The sequence below is a fragment of the Drosophila teissieri genome, chromosome 3R, assembly GCF_016746235.2.
Source record: "Drosophila teissieri strain GT53w chromosome 3R, Prin_Dtei_1.1, whole genome shotgun sequence".
Classification (NCBI taxonomy): domain Eukaryota; kingdom Metazoa; phylum Arthropoda; class Insecta; order Diptera; family Drosophilidae; genus Drosophila; species Drosophila teissieri.
The window spans coordinates 15,212,683-15,235,034 of NC_053032.1; the positions used below are offsets into that span (position 1 = coordinate 15,212,683).

Genomic DNA, 22,352 nt, shown 5'->3' on the forward strand with positions numbered 1-22,352 from the left:
GAATTTCTGCAGAGCGCGACGAGAATATTTAATTATAGATATCCACGAATAAATACTTTTGTTTCAACTGGATATATTCCGCTGCAAAATTAAGTTCCACCACCCACACCCAAACATATTAAAAAATATTGTTTTTTTTTAACAAATTCTTTATATTTGCTTGCGTTTTTAATTTTTTTGTTCTTTTTGTGTATTTTTTCGTTTGTTTTTTCTTTTATAAAACTTTGTTTTAAGTTGTTCTTTTGTTTGTTGTTTTCTGCGGTTTTGTATATAAATAATAATACTTATGGCTAGTAATATAGTAAACGTTTTTCTATTTCTCATCAATTTCGCCATGTACGCCGAATGCTGCATCGTCTTTAGGCCAAAACGTAAATTTTGTTAATTGATTTGGGTTCGAAAAATTTCCAACGGCCTTTTGTTGTTCGATTTGATGCTGTTGTTGTTCTTGTGTGGTGTTGAATCGAAAAACTGCAACAATTGCAACTAACAATGCTAAAGTTACGCTAATATAGAATTTTGTTTTGCTTCCGTTTCAAACTTACTTGGCTAGGAGTTCGCTGTTCTGCCTTAAGACTAACAATATTTACACTTAGAAAAATTTGCTAATAGTTTTGCTTGCTCATTTGTCATATTCATTGTTCTGCCATTTCTTCGATCTCTCTTAAGAATTTCATTAAAGATTGCAATTAATTTGTGTCCCCGATTGCTTGTGTGAGGGAAGGGAGAGGGGTAATTAGGACCAAGAATTACGAATATATGTGTATACTCCTATATATATATTCTCATGCACGTTCACAACCTGAGCACAATTAGCAGTTAAGATCCCCCTCTCCCCATCCCCCATTTCGTCGATTCAATACTGCTTGGAATTGCTAGTGGGCGCCAGCAGGCGACGCGACCAGCACGCCGCCATCCGCTGGGGATCCATCGCCGTCGCCGTCATCGTCTACAACTGATACTAACTGCCGACCATGATGTGGGCCGGCTGCTCCAGTTCGTTGTCGTGCAGGCGGGAGGCGGTCACAACCTGCCCGCCCAGTCCGCTTTTAAACAGATCCTCGGAGCTGAGCTTACAGCTCGGCACCAGCTCCGTGAACTCCGACCCCAGTCCGAACTCCATGTCCAGGAATCCGTACTCCCAGGTATTGGCTCCCGCCGACACATTAGAGCTGATGCTGCTAACATACGACGAGGTCAGCGAGTGGGTGGCCGAGGAAATGGTGGACAGGGTGGTGAATGTGGCGGTGGTGGAGCTGCTCCCGCAGGAACTGCTACTGCCGCCGCTCGCCTGCACGGTGGTGAAGCTCCCGCTGAATGCCAACGTGGACCCCGAGGAGGAACTGGAACTGCTGGCTGGCACTGAAACTGGCACCGCTGTGGGTGTGGCCGTCGACGGAAGTATGCTGAACAAATCGTTGTTGTTCAGCGGATCCAGCGCCGATTGCGAACTCAGGCTCAGCACTGAACTCCAGTTGATGGATCGCGTAGAGTCGTCGTCCGCATAGCCCGAATCGCTAGTATCGCAGTTGTTGCTGCTGGCGGTAGGGGCAACTGGCGTGGTGCCATTGCTGCTCACAGTATTCCCACTACTGCTGCTCATCACCGTTGAGGAAGTGGTGTTGCTGCTAGTGCTGCTTGATGTGGGGGAACTGCTGATGTTGCTGCTCAGGGTTGTTGCTGCTCCTCCGCTGGCCGCTGCTGCTGCTGCTGAAGCTGCAGCCGCTGCTGCTGTGGTGGTGGGGCAGGCCGGGAAGGGCGTGGCTCGACCAGATTGCGACTCCCGAAAGGGATAGTGATCATAGGGGTGCAGACTACTGTTGCTGCTCGCCGCTGTCGCTGAGGAGTTGTTGCTGTTGCCGCTGGTATTGTTGTTACTTGCTGCCGCTGATGTATCACAGTTGCTCGGCTGCGCGGTGAAGCTGCCCGCACCCGCTGCCACGCCCCTGTAGGCGGGCTGGCTCTCCAGACGCTCGTGGTAGCCATGTGTTTGCGAAGGCTGCTGTTGTTGCTGGTGCTGGGGCTGGAAACTGAGTTGCTGGTAGTGCTCCATGTTGGCCAAACGGGCACAGTTCAGCACGGGCGCATAGTCCATCTGCTGCTGCGGATGCGGATGCAGTGGGGCTGGCGGGGATTGCTGCTGCTGGTAGGCTGGGTGGTACTGAGCCGCTTGGGCCGCCGCTGCTGCTGCTGCGGCTGCCGCTGCTGCCGCCTGTTGGTGGTGCTGTTGCGCCGCCTGGTGCAGCTCCTTGGCCTCGGCTTCGATCTCCCGATCAATGCGCTTCAGCGTGTTGCAAATGAGCACCGAGCGGTATAGCGACTGCTCGGAAACCTGCCGGAAACGGGAGAGTTTGAACATGGACAGATTGCGTATCTTCAGGCGCGTGTCCTTGTAGCAACTCCTGTTGGCACTGCACCAGCCACCGGGTCGTCCATCACAGCACCGCTTGAGCGGCAGGCCATGGAGCGGCAAGCCGGCGAACGGAACAACGGGCGCCGATGAGGGCGGCGGACTAATGGGCGATCCTCCAGCGTTGCCGGATGCGCCACTGCTGCAGCCCAGGTCTAGATAGGATTTGCCGTTCTCTGCACAACGAATCGTTTGCTGGGGCGCCGCTGGCGGGGCGTAGGCTCCACCGTTGGTCGCCTCGTAAAACTGTTGGGCTCCCGCTGAGGGATTGGCTGGACTGCTTCCCGTCGTCGCCCACTGGGGTGGAGCAAAACCACGCGCCTGCTGCGGTGTCGGCGGTGATTGCGTCATGTGCTGCGGTCCTCCGGTCCGCGAGCAATTCTGCTGCGGGAAAGGCTCCGAGTAGTAGTTGGGTTGCCTGCTCCCATATCCGGGGGCATAGCTTCTCTGCTGCTGCGGATGTTGTTGCTGTTGCTGGGCGAGTTGCTGCTGCTGGGGAAGTGGTTGTTGTTGGGTGAGCTGCTGCGGCTGCTGCTGGTGGGGATGGGACGGCAGCTGGTGTGGATGAGGGTGCGGATGCGGCACAAAGGGATGATAGCGCATGGGACAGTAGGTGGGTATGATGCTCTCCTCCTCCTCGTAGTCGTCCTCAAAATCATCATCATCGTCATCCAGCTCATCGGCGCTGAGCAGAGTAGTGGCCAGCGTGGAGCGGGTGGCAATGCTGCCCCAAGGATCACTGGGCACCGCGACCGCCTGCAGCTTGGAGATGCAGTCCACTGGTTCGGCGGATCCAGCGGGTCCTGCCACCGCCGACGGAGTCGTGGACGCATTGCTCGTCCAGGGCTGACAAGGAACGGCTGAGGTGACCACCTCTAGCCTAGCGATACTGTCCTCCGGTATCGCCGCACTCGCTGTCGGCGGGAGTGGCACCTCCGCTTGGCTTTTCAGGGCTGCGACGGCGGTAGTAACTTCATGACCATTGCTAATACTTGGCTCCGTTGGCTTTAACGCATCCATGTTTGCTTCTAAACCAATGTGGTTGTTGTTGGACTCAACAGCTGGCTCCGATGGCGATTGCTGCTGCTGCTGCTGTTGCTGTTGCTGCTCCTCGAGCGACTCCAGGTAGTTGTTGTTGCTGATGGCCCACTTGTTGGCCTTGACGGGGGGCGGGGCACAGTTGCCCGTGTAGGTGGTGTTGGCATCCTTGCTGTCGAAGGTCAGCTCATGCTTCCGCTTGGTGGCGGCTGTTGCTTGAAGACCCATCGCGGAATTTACCTGCAATAAGAGGGAATATAACATAAATATAGTGATTTGCCGCCAAAATAAGGAACACGTTACAAAGGAGTTGGACACACAGCAGAGAGGCAAGTGACCTTACTGAAATAATTGTGATGAGCAGGAAAATGACAATTAAATATTTCTAAAGTACGACAAAGAACCCGCAAATCCTTAAGCTAAAATCGTTCTCAAATAAATTTCTTTATTTATAAGTTTTCAGTTCGGTATTTTCCCTCTGTGCATCATAAATTTCCTCACGGTTCGCACGAGCCAACAAAGGACACACAGCCAGCTAAAAACTTATCAAGAAAATGGAAGTCAGGCAGGGACTTGAACTCCCCCTTTCGCCCACTCAGCCAGCCACCGTACCACCCTCGTTCCTTCCACCCACTCGAGCCATGAAAATGGAATGGAAAATGCCAGGCGACAACAACACCAACACCAACAGCAACAGCCACAGCCACAGCCAAGCCGGGCAAGTCGAGGCTGTCTTTCCGTCAGTCAGCCACCCTCCGCCTCACCCCAGCCACCCAGCACCAGCACCAGCCCCAGCCCCACCTCCTCCCCCTTTCGACTGATGGCATTGCTCATCGACGCTGCTCGAAATCTTCTTAAAATAAAACGCACAGAGACGAGAGGAGAGGGCGGAACCTCGAGAATCGTGTGGGCTGCCACGATTGCCGTAGTCTTTCCATTCTGAATGCTCTGCTTTTCCTGGCACTTTCCCATCAACTTCCGCCACATTTGCTGTGGGACTTTTCTCCGTTTCTACGTTTCGTTTTTCTGTTTTGAAACTATTTTTAAGTTTTCGAGTTCTGCTCCAGTCAAGATTTTTGATCAACAGTGGAACGAAAGAATGCTGGAGAATACTTGCCCGGGAAAGCTACATATGTAGTCCCATTAAACATATTTTTTTACTTAGAGTTATATGTTTGTACATATGTTATTTGCAGATCTCAATAAAAAAGATCTAGATACAATACCTAGTACATTTCAGAATGCCTTTAAATGTATAGTCTTGGGTTTATAAATATAAAAATGCAACTGAAGCTGAAATGATCTATCCCCTTCCCTTTTGAGCTTCAATAAGCTTCCATCTCCCCAAAAATGTCACCACCCTTTCGCTTAAGACTATATCTATCGATCGCGGAGTCTAGGTGGGGATTTTCAACTCACATCTCCCGTATTTAAGAGTTGCCACCCTTCAATTGCCGGCACTCTGCCCAATTCCCGTGCCCTTCCTCACCGAGACTTTCCCCATCGAGTTTTGAACATCTGTGCGTGGTACGTCGGCCGAGGAACGGCCTTTGTCATATCCATATATCCATATATCCATAAGGGTTGCCATATGCTCGCATATTTGCCAGTGCTGTTGCCGCCGTGCCGTTGATGTTGCTTATGATGTTGCTGCTGTTGCTGCTGCTGCTGCAGTTCCCTGCAGCACTGGGGGAATATAATACGAGAACCCGATTTAGAGGGTGAGTTTTCGTTTCGTTTTCAGTCCGCAGTGCTGTGTGAGCTGTGTGCGCTGTGTGTTATCGTCATCGAGGTCGGTCGACGTCGGTCGCTGGCTGAGTCGCATGTGTTTCGCATTTTTCTACCCCCGACCCTGCCAATGCCCATTTCCCCTGCCCCTGCCCCTGCCGCAGCCCATTGCCTCTGTCCCTGTCCCTGTCCCTGTTCTCTGGCCCGGTTCGCCTTGTTTGCCTGTCTGCCTCTGGGTTTTGCCTTGCCACTGCCGCATGTCTCATCATCGCATTTCATCCCTCGTCGTCGTTGCGTTCTCGTTCGCGTTCGCGTCTGCAGCTGTATTTTCGGTGTTATTTTTGGTATAGGGGCTGGAGCGAGTCTAGACATGCTGGCCGTCCGGACTCCGGATGGTTCGCCCTTTTGGGACCGAATCAACCAAACCAACCAGACCAAGCAAACCAAGAGCCATACAACGTCTTCTTTGGCGGCAGCGAGAAGTTCCCTTCTCGGAATTATTGGTTTTGCTCCGTACCCATTGCCGTTCTGCCTCGGCTGACTCATGCTTATCTTCGCAGTCGTCGTTTTAAAGGCGAGGCGGCGCTCACTCATTGCTCATTGCTCATTGTTCTGTTGACAACTGGTCGTATGTGTAATGCAGCCGAAGCTCGTTGCGCATACGTCGTGTGCGCTTAAAAGCTGCGCCAAAAACCAATCAGCTAAAAGCTCACCCCCTCAATCAAATCAAATCGCATCAGCTGAGCTTCGCAACGGGAAAACCCAAGCGAGCATCAACATCAACAACAGCGCGCACACAAAAAATATAAAGAAAAAGAAAACTTTCTACGCTAATTTTCGTTCGAATGGAGAAATGCTGGCCATCATTATAAGCCAGAAAACAGAAAACAAAATTTATACAATGCTGGCCATCATCTTGGGACTGGCTGACTGCCTGACTAGCTGACTGGCTGACTGTCTGGCTGGCTGATGATGATGATTTTCGAGCTGCGTTCGCTGGCAATGTTGCTGGAAGTTGAATTTTATTGCCACACCAACATCACTCAGGCAGTTTCAAGCGGCAACAGCAACCAAGCACCGCAGCAGCAACACAAAAGCCAGTACCCGTCAAGCGTTCGTTGCTTTTTACCCACCAGCAACATCTACAGCAACACTTGCGCAGCAATAACAACAGCAGCAGCAGCATTTTACGCTTCGCCAGCAACTCGTTTCAGCTGGCACTGGCAGCGGACTGAAAACTGACTGAAAAAGCAGGAGGAGATTGGCGGAGCGAGGGGCGTGAGTCTCCGTCTCCGGCTCCGACTTCGACTGGCTCCAAATTGACGGCCCGAGTCTAAAGCTCGCACGCAGCGTCGCTGCAGTTGTTGCTGGTGTTGTTGCTGTTGCTGCTGCAGTAACAACAACAACAACAACCACATCGTCGCTACCTTCAAATTCCACAATATTCAAGTTTCAGGTTATGAGCCAAACAAGCAGCCAGCGAACAGAAACCAACCCAACCTGAGAGCCGGAGCCAGTCATCGTCAGCAGCAACAGCAACAGCAACAGCAAAAGCAACACGAAACGAAATGTTTGGCCGAAAGGCAGAGCCAAGAGCTAAGAGCCAGGAGACAGTGGGCTAAAACTGACCTAAAAGTGATTTCTACGCTAACAGCACGGAGTTATATATGAGGAGTTTCCTACCAAGGAAATAATCTATTTTAGTACTAGATCAGATGAGATCTTTATTGTTTCAACATCAATGAGTAACTATAAGTGTTTTATACGTAAAGGATCTAAATAATAATAATCATGATCTGGCATATTTCGGAGTATTTTGCAAAACTATCTAAGCTCAGGCTAAAAAATTCAACAAAATAAACAATTTTAACTTTTAAGTAATTTATAGCACCAAAAATGTAGCTTGCAGCTATATTTTTTTATATTATTCTTCTATTAAGACCCAAAATGATTTTCCAAATAACATTCCATCCCATTGTGCCCGTTCGAGAGTCGACTTCCAAGCATTTAAGTCGGTCGCCGTTGTCGTTGTCGTTGTTGCTACCTCCAGTGCCTGGGCTCTGAAACTCCGGCTGGCTTTAACTCTGGGCTGTGGGCTTTGGCTGTGGCTGTGGCTGTGACTGTGGGTCTGGGCCTGGCTACGACTGTGGCTCTGGCCCGATCCACTCCGGTCGTAGCGGGTCTGGTGCTCTGGTCTGGGGCCCCACTTTGAATTCTTCGGCTGGGGCGCACAGCACAACGTGCGATAGCTGCGAATCGAGTCAAGTCGAGTCGGGCCGAGCCGAGAGCCGCACATAAAAAACAACGTCAAGAGAAACAAAAATAAAGAAAGAAAAAAAAACAAATAGAAGCAAAAAGCCGAGTTTCGGCTTTCGAGCTGGGTTTGGGTTTGGTTTGGGTTTAAGCCGCGATCTCCGCCAAAGCAATTTAAGTGTACGAGCCAAAGAGGAAGAAGAAACTTTGGAAACATAAAAAAGAGCGCGCGCGGCCCGAAGACAACGACGATGGGGCATAATAAAAAAAATTACCAGCAAGCTGGGGTTCAACGGAGTTGAATAAGAAGAAGACGAAGACGAAGCGGTCTTCAGCTCATCATAATAAAAATGAATTGAATTGAAGACAGGGGCGAAGACGCACCAGCAACAGCACCATCAGCACCACCCGCTCTCCCACTCCTCTTTCTCGAGCCCAGCTCTCTTAGTTTCTTATGTTGGTGGTTGTGGATCTGGATGTGGATCTGGATCTGGATCTGGAAGTGGATGTGGATGGGAAGCTCGAGATGACGCCGATATGGTGGCTGGTCCCTCGGAGTTTCCCATGCTGGCTCAGTTATTTTTCCCTCCCCCATGGTGAAAACTTTGAATGCAAACACCCACAACAATAACAGAGCGGCCGAGCTATTTGCTTATAGCGGCACATGACGATGTGGGAACGGAAAGATGTTCAAGCCGGGCTTTCCCACTAGCTCAACGCTAGTTCCCCTCTCGAAGGTATAGCATTTGTAATGTTAAAATGAATACCAACTATGCAATTAAAAGTTTATCAGAATCAAAGAAATCTAGTAAAAGCTTTTTATATTTTAACTACTATCTCCCAAACAAATATGTTATCGACGGCAAAAGAAAGAAAGATGGTAATAGTATATTTTTCATATATTTTATCGAATACTATGGGCTTTAATTCCACTGTATCTATGGATATTAGTAAAATGACTGGTCCACTCAATAGTTGCAAGACCGTTTGTTTACCCAAACACGAATCAAGGCTGTGCCAGAGAGCTACGGATGGGCTGTGCTTTTTGGGTGGAGTTCGTGGGCTGCGTTGTAGGTGGCAGTCTTTTTTGATGTGCGCATATTTTGCGTCGGCCATTTCATGTTGCCGCACCACGGAGTTCGCCGCACGACTGACAGACAGAAAACCCCCGATTCCGATTTCGATACCGAGTTTCGAGTGCGAGTCCCCGTGTCGATATGAATGTGGATGTGGGGACGTCGATTGGCGGCAGAGGTGGAGGCAGCGGCCGCGACGGAGACAGGAAGCCACCGCGACGGCGGCGTTGCCGACCAAATCAGCTGTTTTTGGCGAATTAGAGCAATTTTCAATGCACGCCGCTTGCTGTTTCTGCCTTCTTTTTTTGCGGCTTTTTGTTGCCCGCTTCATGTCGAAGATTTATAAGCAGCGACGTCGGCAGCGAAGTTGGCATCGCAATTGGTGACATTGAAAATTTGCAAGGCATCTCTCGCTCTTCCCACTTTGCGTACGTGAGTGTCAGTGTATGTATGTGATTTGGCGAAATGGGGGAACAGCTGACAACATACATTACCCATACGAGAGGAGGCCAAGTGGGGGGTGTGGGAGAAGTGGGGGTTAAGAATGGTAACTTTTGGTCAATGAACCATACCTCCCAGCCTCGCCTGCTTTCCATCAAGGCAACTCAACTCAGCTGTTTCTGCGATGTGTACGGCACAGGCAGAGTTCGGCGTTTCGTGAAACGTGAGTCGAGACCCTCACAAATCCCAATACCAGCCATCCAACCATCCAACCAACCCATATCATCATCATCCCATTCCATTGTAAGCCGCCCAAGGGTCGGGCGAGCATTTTTACCTAAGGTCGAGAACTATAATCCCCGAAAAGGATGCAGCGCATTAGACACGCCAGTGGGTTCGGGCTCAATTTCGGTTTTCTAGGATTGCAGCACTCACTTTCTACCTGACCAACCCAAGCGATCCATCAATATGCCATTCCGACTGTCGAGACTTTAAGGACGAATTCGACTGTGATTGAACCTTTGCCAAGTAGCGAGGCGACTCGAGATGGGAATGAAATTGCCAGGAAATCAACCTGTTGGTCGATTGATTGCCCAGCCCAGTCCAGCTAATAAGAAGTGGTCTGAGCAATACCTGTATGACGGTGGGACCTTCCTTCGATCGGAATTGATAGGAATATTGACACCAACATATAAGTTTTAAACTCTAATCTTATATTTAACTCGATTTATAGAATTTTTAGATTACAATAAAGCACGATCCTACAGACTTTAAAAAGACTTTATATGGTAACACCCATCTAAAATAAGTGCTTTCGATATTGTGAGCATATGAACCTTTATGTAACATTTGCTAGTTATTTATTTTTATCGAATTCATTTGAAGATTGCCTCTAAAAACGACGACTTTGTTCAAATACACCGCAATGACGTCTAGAGATCTCAAGAATCAAACGCCCTAATCTTTACCATTTCTGAACCTTCGATAGTGGTGATAGTAGAATGGAGATCCCCAAAAGCTTCTGCACTTGGGCAGATAGCCGATGATCATCGATCTGCATGCAAAAATTTCTGCCGTGCGGCTCTTATCACGCAGACCAGCTGATAAGACAAGAGCACGAGTAGAGCAAGCAGAGCAAAAGAGAGCTGAGTTGAGTTGCGTCAAGTGCGCTAATCGCTCCGAATCGGAACCAGGGCTACAGCCAACGAGCAACAACAATTGCCGTTAACAATTGTCGGAGCGACAGCACACTGCGCAAATTGCACGTCGCGCAGTGTACGAGGCAACAACAGCTATCAAGGCGTACGTACGTACGTACATTCACCAAGCCGCTTGGTAAACACAAAATTACAAAAACAAAAAAAATACCATGGAAAAAACTGTGGGTATATATGTACGTATGTTTGTACATACAGCCCCAACCAACAAAGACTCCACTCCACATCCCATGCATACATACGTACATCCACAGCTACATCCAATGTTGCTGACTCGACTCAGCGCATACATACAGACGCTCCGTTCGTATATATGTACAAACATGTACAAGCGAACGAGCCGAACGACCGACACACGAAGTACAGTCGCACAGTTAAAAATAAAGTATGGGCCGCTGCAACGCGGAGGGGAAAGGGAGATGACACGAGAGAGAAGGCAGGCAAAGAGAAGAGAAGAGAGCGAGCGAGGGTAAAACAACAAAGCGAATGCTGGTAAATAATGATGATGGAACCAGTGTGCTGTATGTGCATGTAGGTATGTGTTCGGATGGGTGTGTGTGTGTATACTGCACAGTAAAATTTCATGTATTAAAATCGCTTGTTCGTGTATATGCATGTACACTGTACAGGGTAAGAGCTGCCATCGCTGTGCTGTTGATAGCGAGGGACGTAATATCGCAACTTTTGCCGTTCCAAAAGCACGGAGCCAAGCGAACGTTCGTTCGTTCGTTCGCTGGTTCGTTCGAGTTTAATTTTGTAGTATGTAGCAGGAAAAAAAAGAAACGACGAAAAAATAAATGATGGCGGCAACAACAACGACAACAACAGCGACGACTCGTCGTCGACTGAGTTGGCAGTGTTGCGTTCCGATTTTTGTTGAAAATATTTTTGTTTCTTTTTGCGTTTCGAAAACACTCGATGTGCCAAAGAAAGAGAAGAGTAGATGGGGAAAAAGAAGAAGAACAAGCAGAGGCTTACAGCGACCGTTTTTCTAGTGCGTTTCGCTTAGAATGGCAAAAATCTCAAAGGGGACGAAGAATCCCACCCCAAAAACCCCCCGCTTTCAGTTGTAGTATGGTAAGTGGTAAGTACGGCGCGCTCGTTTTAGCGAAGGTTGCTAGCGTGGTGGGATAACGGATGTTGGATATTGTATTCGTCGGATGTCGGACAACGGCCGCAGCGTAGCGCGCGCAAATTCACGTAGTTTGAATCGGTTTCGGATTTGAACTCGCCAGCGCAGCGCCACAAAGCTAACGGATCGAACCAAGGTTGCCCGCTGGCATTTTCCTACGGCATGAGGCAATCAAATTGCGAAGATACTGTCGAAGTACACTGAATGATAAAGACACTATAGGAAATCTGGAGGACTGTTCATGGCTTTTAAAAGTACTATATTATAAATTGAATAATATAGTAGTAGGTTTACAAGAAAGCTTAGTTTATTAGGTAGCAAAGACATTTTTAGTTGAAAGATATTTGTGTATAAAAAAAAAACTAACAAGATATCATATATACATATGTGAAATTCAGCATCTTTTAGAATATGTATTTCCAGATTTGTATCAAAAATTAACACTATACGTTTTATGGACAAAGTGATTTGATCGTATATTCCGATCTAGGCCATTCTACAAATAGCTACTCTCCATTTGCTATCTCAGTTGATCTTGAAGTTTAGGATTTATCGCGGGACCCAATCAGTGTGTCCTTTATTTAACGGTTCCATGGTTAACACTCTTTAAGGGCTGCCTTGCCGCTTTAACCCATGTCCGCCCACGAGCGCCCATCCGTGACTATGACGCCAACTCCCGGACTCCCGCACTCGTATATTCCGGCTCTGCTTCGATACGGCCGCCCACACATACATTCAACCCTCCCCCCGTGGCAGTTCCCCCTTATAACACCCTGGACTGTTTATAAAATAACCTTATTCTGCACATATACACGGGCTTTCGTTGTGCTTGTGTGTGTGTAAGCTCCATCAGCCCCCACGGAGGGTTGGGCGAATCTTCCTCTTCCCGAGACACCCTCTCTGCTTTTCCGTCTCTGTCTCTGTCTCTCTCTCTCTGGCACTTTATGCCTGACATTATTATAATATTATATTCTTTATAATAATGGGTTGGCAGCACAGGCAGCCGAAAACCACCTACATCCATATACCAGCCGCCCAGCCACCATCCACCATCAGCCCTCCCATATCCTTCGCCTCATCCTGTCTCACCCAACCCCTCTCATCGAGTCGAATTGGCGACCCTGCGCAGTAAAGTCGAGCCGGCTTTTCTCTATCGTACGACCCGACCGTACCTCGACCATGCCCTGACATCCCCCTTATAAAATCAACCCAAACCACCCACTCTGAATGCTCCTTGTGTTGGGTGTGGTGAGATATGCCGTGTGACGTATAAAAGCTAAAAACGTTGGCAAATATAATGAAATTGGGTGAAATGCTATGCCACCCACTGTACCTCCCATTAACCCCCAAGTTCTGGCATAATGAAGCCTACCAAACAGGACGAGAAATACGATGGGTTTTGGGTGGATTGATGGTGGTGGTGCTGCTGCTCTGCTGTCGGCGCTGGTGGTAGTGGTGGTGGTGGTGGTTTTGGGCCATCCACTAGTATGAAAACCACTTTTCCAATTGCACGTACACCACTACGTGGGCTGAGCAAAAGAGAAAGGGAGTGCGGAAGAGAGAAAGAGAGATGGAATGTTTCAAACCACTCCACTGCCTTCCCCTTCTTCGCCGTATTCAGTTGGCATTGTTGTTGTTGCGTGGGTGGTGGGGCTGTTGTCAGTGAGAGCAGCGAGAGAAATGAAAATGGAAGCGAGGACATGCGGGGGAGGCAGAGTGAACAACCGTACACGGTGGAAAATTAAATCACAGAGGATTTTTCATATGCGTAGATAGATTTGTATTTTGAATAATGCCTTCAAGCGCTGCAATTGCTTAAAATTCAAGACACCTTTCATTTAAAAGTATTGCATTTATAACCCTGGTATCCACAATCGAATTAATTTACAAGCTTCGTTTTCGTTTCAGTTACTCTGCATTATTTCTGCCAGTGTGCTTGAGTGGGTGGCGAATTGGGGTGGACCATGAGGTGGTGAGCTGGGAGGGCCAGTTAGCCTTGCTCTGTCGCTGCTCTGCGTACGATAACTTTAATTTGGCTTAATGGAAATTTTCGCTAGCGCTCTCGTAGTGCTGTTGTCCTTAAGCAAACCCGTGGATGCTGATCCTGTCTCGCTCTTCCACCCCAGCTTCCGTCTCTTCGGTCAGTTGTCTCAGTTGCCCAACTGGCCGGCCATCGTCCATGGTCTATGGTCCGCGTGTTAAGTAGGTGACGCAACCGCAAATTTGCGGCTTGCGATTTAATAATGCTAATGGTGTGCGTGTGCAAGTGCATTGGTAGTTGGACATTGCACGTGTAGTGGCTTCTGTTGTTGTTGTTCGCGCCCTGGACCGCCTGAGAGTCACGTCATCATCACACGGCCGTCGTCGTCATCGTCATCGTCGAGCCATTTACGTCGTCGCCAGCCGGTAATTCCCCGAACTCATACCCAAAGCCATAGCCATAGTCATAGCCATTGCCATCGCCATCGCCATAGCCATAGCCATATAGCCACATCATCCCCCCCTCAGGTGGTGCAAACAAGTGCAAGTGATGCGCATTCATTGATAAGATTTCGTGCCACAACTCGCCGCTGCCAGCTGTCTTTGTACGTTGCCCGTGGATGTGTGGGCATACATTAAGTCAAGCCAAGTCGAGCCAAGTCAAGACCGCGTTGCCATATACGCTCTGTGCGAGCAAATCTTTCAATCGGTCAACAGGGGACCTAAAGAGGCACAGTGATTGTTTTACGGCCAACTTGCCACGCTCTCTGTTGTGGTTAAAAAACAGCTGTTAGCAACGGCACAACTTGCATGTCATTAGTGATAAGCACAAGATCTGGCTGGATCCGCCTTCAAATCCCTTAACTAGCAAGCTAGAGGTTTGTTGAACCCACCGCCTACGATAGCTCTTATCTAGGGATCTGAACTTAACCCTCGGGCCAATCGAGAGTTATTAACAAGGGGCTCGGTTTTATGGGTTAATACAGCAACTGGAATATTAATTGTTATTGGTCTACCGATAGTTATTAAAAGTGTGCAATGATAAAGCAGTTTACAGTGGGTCAAAGTGTAGGTAGCACTGATTATATCTTAACTGAGTGATACTTTCGTGTCCAAGGTATAATACTTCAATTATTTCATGAAGGTTAAGAACTAACTATTGAGAAGTTCTTAATACTTCGTACATTCAAGTACGCCGTCATCTAGCAGGTCCATAACTGAATAGGTTGCATTTCTTTCCTGTTTCACCTGCGGGACGACACAAGTCGTGACTGGGACCCAAATCGCTCATGCGACGCGGTGCCATCGCCCGTCCTCTTTCGTGGCAGTCTTTTGTTTACATTTTTAGAAGACTGGTAACACAACAAAAGAAGAGAACAAAAATAAAGAAATTCCAACTCCTCCTTCTCTTATTTGATTATACATTCCTCATTGAGCAATTTGCGTTTTCGTGTTGCACTTGACCCAAGGAGCCGGCAACAAGTTAAGATGCGAGGGCAAATTAAGGGAGCCAGAGCATCCAAGGATAATGGTATTATTGGGGCACGCTCACACACACACACGTACACCCTCAGTGGCGTGGTTGAAGCCCCCGAAGGCATTTATTTTATGGCTGCCCCAGACACCAGACACATGTGTGTGCGTATCCTTCGCTCCACTCACACACTCATGCAAATATAGCAGCGGCTATGTGGCTATATGTGCAACCAAAGCGTAACCAAAACCAAACCAACCAAGTCGCGATTTTCATTCATAAAATCGAAGAGCCAAAGAAAATGGGCAACGAAGGAGGCTGCTGCTGCTGGTGCTGCGCAGCCAGCGTCGCTGCTACCAATAACTCAAAAGGCGCGCGCAATTCAGCGCACTTGTGTTAATGTATCTGAAAGTGAAATCACCAAAGGCGGCCGCCTCCTATATTCCATGTACACATCCGTGCCATGCCGGTCCGGCGCCAACTCCAAACTATTATTTGCCAGGCCACCCGGCCCGTGCTTTAGCCTCTGCCTGTGCCTCTGCTGCTGCCTCGGTCACAGCCGCAGTCGCAGTCGCGGTCACTGCCGCGGCTGAGGCTGACTGCGCTGCCTGCTCAATTAAGTGAATTAAGTCTCGTGCCGGAATTTGCACCACCCCAAAAACCCCAAACCAAACGAGCAGCCAAAACGACGAGGAGGAACGAAAACAACAACAATTCAGAGCAGCACATAACCATAAAGAACAATTAAAAGAGCAGAACAAGAAAAGGAATAAAGATAAGGCGCTCAGAATCAAGACTGCAACGAACGGGAAATGCCCTTTGGCTCTGGGGAAATGTAAACAATCGGTGGTGAAGGCGTTGTGAGTTGCATTTATCAAAACGGATTATTGTGCAATAGAGAAAGGTGTCGGGCAAGGTGATCGTTAAAGATACTTCCACTCGAAACTGCAACTTCCTCAAGTCAAAACAGTACTCGAAGAAAGAAAGGACTGTTCCAATTCTTGCGTAAAGATTTGACTTCTTATAAGAGGATTTGCAAGTAATATTAATGGAGTTGGACATACATATGTATATCGCAGATTATAAGAGTTAGATAGAGGTCGTTGGGATATAAGTGCAACTGACCGAGAAATCCAACTACAAGATGTACGTTTGGAGTTCTACGTACTGGGCGGCAAATTCAGCATGAACTCAACGCATTGTAAAACTTTTTCTTACTGTCAAAAGAACTAAGAAATTAATGCGAAATGCTCCGCTGCCGTCAACGAAAGAGAAAACGTAAACAGAGCAATGACGCTGACGCCGACGGCAACGCCAAAAAGTTTGTTGCTGTTTTCTGCGGGGGAGCAGGCGGAATTGTGGCTGTGGGCGGGTGGTTGGCGAGGGAGCGAGCTGAGAGAGCGAGCATGAGGAGAGCCGAAAAAGAGCGTTTGCATGTAATTAATTAAAAGGCCCCAAAAGTCAGCTGTCTGCTGCTTTGCTGCTGCCGACGCTGCTGCTGTCCAATTGTTGCGTTGCATTAGACAAGCGCAGCGGCTAAGCCGGCGACAGCGACGCCGACGGAGCCGTTGACGCAAGCAGCGGCTATTTAGCATATTGTGCGAATGTGTGCCAATAGATGGCGCTGCACGATGCCTGGCATGGTCACAAAGTGCGAGGGAGAAGGACTGCCGCAGTTCAGACGGTTATTATTGCACTGAAAAGCTGGCAAGTGTTATTTTTGCTTAGATATGAGAAATCCCAAGACTACCAAAAGCATTTCTAACGATTATGTTTTGATACAAAGTTATGCGGTTAATAAAGCATCCATTCTACATGGTTATGTTAAATATAAATATGCTGTTAAAACTTGATTACTGGTATTATAAGATGCTGTTTTTTAACACAAAATATTTGAAATAATTTGTAAGTGACCAGTTTGTTACCAAAAAAGTAATGCGAATCAAATCGTGTTCCGTTCCAAACAGTGCATAGCCTGGGATCCACTAATTTCTTACTGTGTTTCGTCAGGGGTTTCGGTTTGGGTGTTAAAGGGGGCACTGGCCAGCCTGCTGGCTGCACGTGCAACTTGTGCATTGTTTACATTGCTGAATGGCAGCCGCCACCGAGAGCGGGCATTGTTGCTGTTCTTGGGTTCGCTGTCATGTCCCTTTGTTGTTGAGAACCTTCATTACTCCTTATCCCTTGGATTCGGCTGGTATCCACCCACCTAAGTTTGCATGTCATGCCCAGAGCACCGCCACCATCATCATCATCATTGCCACCCACTGAGGCAAACACCCGCCCACGCATTGCCAATAAGCTCACAAACCACATGTTGAAGCTACGCGCATTTCGCAAGGAGACGCTGCAGGTGCGGCATGCCACCTGAGAGATTCACCAATTGGCGGAGGCGCAACCACAAAATCGCCTTATCAGTTCTAGACGAACTGAACTTGTGGCAAGTTCAGATTACTGATAAGTTAGTTTGAGGGATTGGAATTACTTGGAATGTGAGCCAGGCGTTAATCTCACTCGTACTTGAACTGTTAAGCTGGGAATTCCGAATATCTTTGCTGTTTTCGTTGCTAACTGATGAAACATATTGCAATTTAAGTTTAGAAAAAATCCTATTTTTTTTAAATCTTTCTGCATTTTAGTAAAGTCAATTTAAGAGTTGTTAAATAAGGTATAAATAAGGTATAAAGTACTCAGTTTAGTAAATAATTCCCAACTTTTATTTTCTCATAATAAATTTTTAAATTGAAAAGATTGAAAATCCTCCTATCCTAGCATAGTATCTATGATCAGAGAAGTGTTCAGACACAACTCCAATTTCCCTTTAAAAAATTTCTTATATTTCGAAATTCTTAAAAATACTTTTTAACCAATCCTGGCAGGATTTGGAAGACTCACCTCAGTGCACATTTTCGGCTGGGCCGTTCCCAGGTTCACAACTTTTATAGCCAAATAGATGGGAAACGAAAAAAAAGGTAACACGTTGGAGTTTTTGTTCAGGGCGGTACGATCCCTTTCAGTCAGTCACTGGGCGGCGTGGGCGGATCAGAGGGCGGCCAGCAGGTGTCCCGAAGGAAAGCGGGACGAGCAGGCGTAGGAGCGACCCAAAGCGGCATCACAGAACTTGGACGACATGGCTGGCACTACTCAAACTGATCGATCTGTATATAATGCAGTTCACTATACTTTTTTTTAATATTTTTATATTCTCCAGTTGACTTGATTGAATATTTCACATTTAACGGTGTGCACTTTTTCCAGGAAACAGTGTTTCGAGTTGATAACTTTGAATTACGCGCGCTTGGCGAACGGCTGGCGTTTACGTCGTTTTCGAATTGGAGCTGTCGAGCGGGCACGGAGCAAATGAGCGACGTGGACCTCGCAGCGCCGTGCTAAAATCACAAATAAAACGCTCGGCGCTCAAGAAGCAGGCAGCAGGCAGCCAAACGGCAGGCACGCACACAGACGCAAGTAAATGCACCCCTGTACGAGCACCGTTCGTGGCGAGTGCGAGCGAGCAAGCTGCATACAGCTATCTCCCTTGCGCGTCGCGCACTTATGTAAAAAGCATTGAAACTGAACGAGTTTCTCGATAGCAGCGGGGGTGGAGAGGAGAGAGAGAGCGGTGGGACTGACTGGGAGAGAGCGAGAGCGCACACACAACACAATCACAATACAGGGGCATTGCCAGCTGTGTGTGAGGCCGAGCGGTGTTGCCAGCCACCAATTTCAACCCAGCACAGCAACGCAAGGCAGAAATCCCAACAACGAAATAACGAACTACGGAATAACGAACTACGAACAGCGAAGCGAAACGTTGTGCAAACCCAAAGCCAAAGCAAACCAAACCAGGCGCTTTGGTCGCCGGTTCGTTCGGTATTCGGTTCGATTGTGGGAGCGGGTATTCAAAAGATACAAGCAACTGCTGTGGCGTTGCCAGAGTGCAAGGCTCGATTTGAAAGTCGATTGGGTTTTTGACATCTTGAGATAGCGATCGAGTAAGGTTTTCGAAACTTTTCAGGGCTGACAAGATATACTAGAGTTGTATAGACTACACATTGTTATTTATCAGAATGCAATACCAACTCCCATATTCCAACAGCATACGTTAAAAATATAATTATTTATGTTTGTTCATGGGATTTCGATAGCCATGTTTATTCTTAGTCATTGTAAAAAATGTTTAAATTGCTTGGTTTATTATTATTATATTTTCATACTTGGCAAAAAAACGTTCCTTAACATTCAGGTTTCAAATGAATATCGAAGTTCATATTTAATAGTCAAAATTATAGGACAGTGCTCAAGATATAAAAAATCGTACATACTGTGCTATATATACAACATCAATAGTTCTCAAGAGTCTATCATTTAAATTACACTTTTGAAGCTGTTATTCTTTCAGCTGTGTACATAAATATAATATATACATATATAGAACATTATATAATGAATATGACTACTTTTCTAAAAGTAATATATTTTTAAAAGGAATATATTTTGACACCCAGTACTTTTCCAAACCAGCCATAGAGTAAACCCCATGACCGCGTAGATTTCGGCCATATGGCAACCCTATGCCGCACAAATGCTGACTAACAGTCTACACCAATACCACCAACGGTGTATCTCTCGCCGCTGTGTGTGCGTGTATCTGTGTGTCAGTCTTGCTTGTCAGTTGGGATTTTGTTTCGTTTCGTATCGGGTCGTTCGTTTTCGTTTATATAAAGGTACATTTCCACATGGGCACATGCATGGCAGTCTTTGTCAGTGTGTGTGTGCGTGTGTGAGTGGTATGCGGCGAAGGCAGCGACAAAGCAAACTCAGGCAAAGCGACTGAAACGCTCGCTGGGAAAAGCAAAACTGAACTCGAGCTGCTATTGCTGTTGCTGTTTCGCTGGCGACGTCGCCATCTTCTCTTCTGGTCTCTCTCCTCTTCTCTCCTTTCCCCTTCACTTCTCTTCTCTTCACCTCCCCTCTTTGTGGAAACATTTTTGTTTATTTCAGCGGCGCGCTCGTATCTGTATCTCAGATGTTGGCTGACTGGTTCGCTTCGCACACTGGCAGTCGTATCTGTATCTGCCAGGTACTTTTTGCCCGCTTCGTGTGCGCTCTGTGCTATTTTATGCGCTATTGCCAAGATTGCTGTGCGAATTTCGCCTTGAAACATTTTTTGTTTTTCGTTTTTTCCCTGCTTTTCGCCCAGCTTATCTCTTTTGGCCCAAAAAGTCGCAAAATGAAATGAAATAAAGACAACTGCATATTGGCCAGAAAGCGCGCGCCAATTCAAATTCGCCTTCCCAAAGCGAACTCTTGATTGAAGGTCAGCGCAGGAGAAGTCGAAGTCGGCCAGTCCGTCGCAGGCTGCGTACCAACGCTGACTGATTGTTTTCGAGCTGCTGCCTGGCTCGGCAAATGGGATGGCCAAACCCAACCAAAATCCAACCCAACCTAACCAATTTTGCGTCGCATATTTAGCCGTATCCTGCTCCGCTGCTTCCGTCACTGCCGCGTCTCAGTCGCTGATGTCATTACTTCGAGGCGAACGAGATTGGGGTTTATTTTTTATTCCCCATCGACAGGGGTCCAAAGGTAGTTCGGGTTCTCGTCCAGCTGATGACGGACATGCAACTGGTCGAGGCCATCGCTATTGGTTATCAACTGTGGTACAATAGGTCCCCGGGTACTATGTATCTCGCGGGGAGGGGATGACTGTACCAGATGGTAGAGGGAAGCCTTACTGCTATGGAGTAGTTGGAAAATCTAATGGGATCTATGATCTTCCTGATTTTATGCAAATTTTGAACGATAGATAAATGCTAAATATGAGCACATCTTTAATAGCGGGATTTTGCCAGAGGAGTAAAGCCTAACTATAAAGCAACAGAACGATTAACCAATATATAATAAGGTTTTTATAAATGATCGTCCTGGGGTTCTAAAATAGTTGAAGTTTTCATTTTGAAAAAAAAGGCAGGTTTTTATTTGATAAAAAAAACTTAAAGTAAAGAAGCATATGTTGAATACATAATCCATAATGTTGCAACCCCCATATACTTGTTATAGATGATTAATGCTTTTATTATATGCCCATCTGCAATCCTTTGGTTATCTATTTATTTAATCTCTTGAGTTTGCTGACATTTTCCGCAGCATACTTTTGACGATTCAATCACCCGATCAATCGATCGATCATAAATGAATGCAGCAGTGGAACGTATCACCCCCGATCTCAGATATTTCCTGAGTATCGCTGCGTCGGGAGCTCCTGTGTTTCTGGGCCACTTTGCTTGTTTAGTTAAATTCGTGGACACGAGGCAGTGCAGCAAATAAATCACAACAACGGCACGGCGGTGATAAAATATCGCTTTCCACGTGAGAGTAAAAGCTTCGGATCCCAATGCTGCGCTGCCGACGGTGACTGTGACGTTGATGCTGCTGTTACAATGCCGCTGGCGGCGCTGTTGGCGATTTAAATATGTTATGATGTTAATGTTGCATGTTGGCCCGCGTCGCCAACTGGTTTTATTTTTATTCTCTATTTCTATTGCTTCTACTTCCGAGTTCAATGCAAGCGACGTCGGCTGAGGCGGCAGCTGCGACAGCGGTATAGACGTCGGCAGCGACGTTGCGCAACCGCCCACACGCGCTGCGCCTGCCGCTGCCGTTAGCTTTTCTAAATGTGTATGCGTGTGTTTTGGCGAGGCTGCGTCGTGCAAATATTTTGCCAGCATTCGCTATTCACACATATATGTAGTTGGTGGCCCAGAGGCTGCGCCACCCCCTGAGGACAACACCCACCCACAGAAACACCACTGTGCTGAACTGAACTGAACGAACCACCCCCACCAAACGTGTCCCATTGAAAGCTAGCCGGCACTCACTCACTGGCAAACAACACACATGTTGCTTCGGTTTAGATTTAGACGAGTTTTGAATGCTGAATAAATGGCCCGAGTGGCAGAAGCAGCAGATGAGAGGAGAGGGTTGTTGGGGAGGAGGACTTTTCAGCAGCAGCACCACCACCATTGTACTGCTACTGCTGCACCATCCACGGCAGCAACACCGCAGCCGCGCAACAACAATAGCGATCGTGTTGCAAAAACAGGTGTCCGCTTCGCCAAGTCTTGCCTCCCAGTTGAATGTTTTGCATAGCCGGGAAAGCACTGAATATGGTTAACTGGGAAGTCATCCACAGAGTTAGTAATAGTCCTCCTTATATTATGATATTTGTATTCAATAGCCTAAAAATGTTAAGATATGAAGTAAAATTTTAAAATTCAATGTTTATATCTACTAATTTTGGCAAGATATTTGGTTTTAAGTCCCCCAATGTATGATTATGTAGCTGTAAACATCCCTACTTAATCAAATGTACTTAAATGGTTTAAAAACGGTTAAAGGTATTTTTAAGAGTTTGTAATATTTGGTGCACTGATAGCCAATTAGTGTGTTTGAAAAGTTTTTCAATTTGCTATTTAAAAGTATTGTTTTACGGTTTTTAATTTGCCGTTTTTTTGGCTTCATAAACTTAAATCGGCAACGTTCCTGTAATATGAATTTAAAAGAAATTACTAGATTTGTTTCCTAACAACTAATTACCTGC

At 47.2% G+C, this 22,352-nt stretch overlaps 1 protein-coding gene across 1 annotated transcript; it reads right to left on the reverse strand.

Annotated features, from left to right (window-relative positions):
- Positions 1-165: 165 nt before the first annotated feature.
- On the reverse strand, positions 166-18,157 carry LOC122620754 (hormone receptor 4). The gene is made up of 2 exons (XM_043798360.1): positions 17,645-18,157; positions 166-3,688 (listed from the first exon to the last, which is right to left on the reverse strand). Exons 1-2 carry the CDS (start codon positions 17,654-17,656, stop codon positions 962-964), a joined length of 2,739 nt encoding a protein of 912 aa, XP_043654295.1. The 5' UTR covers positions 17,657-18,157; the 3' UTR covers positions 166-961.
- Between the last annotated feature and the right edge of the window lie 4,195 nt (positions 18,158-22,352).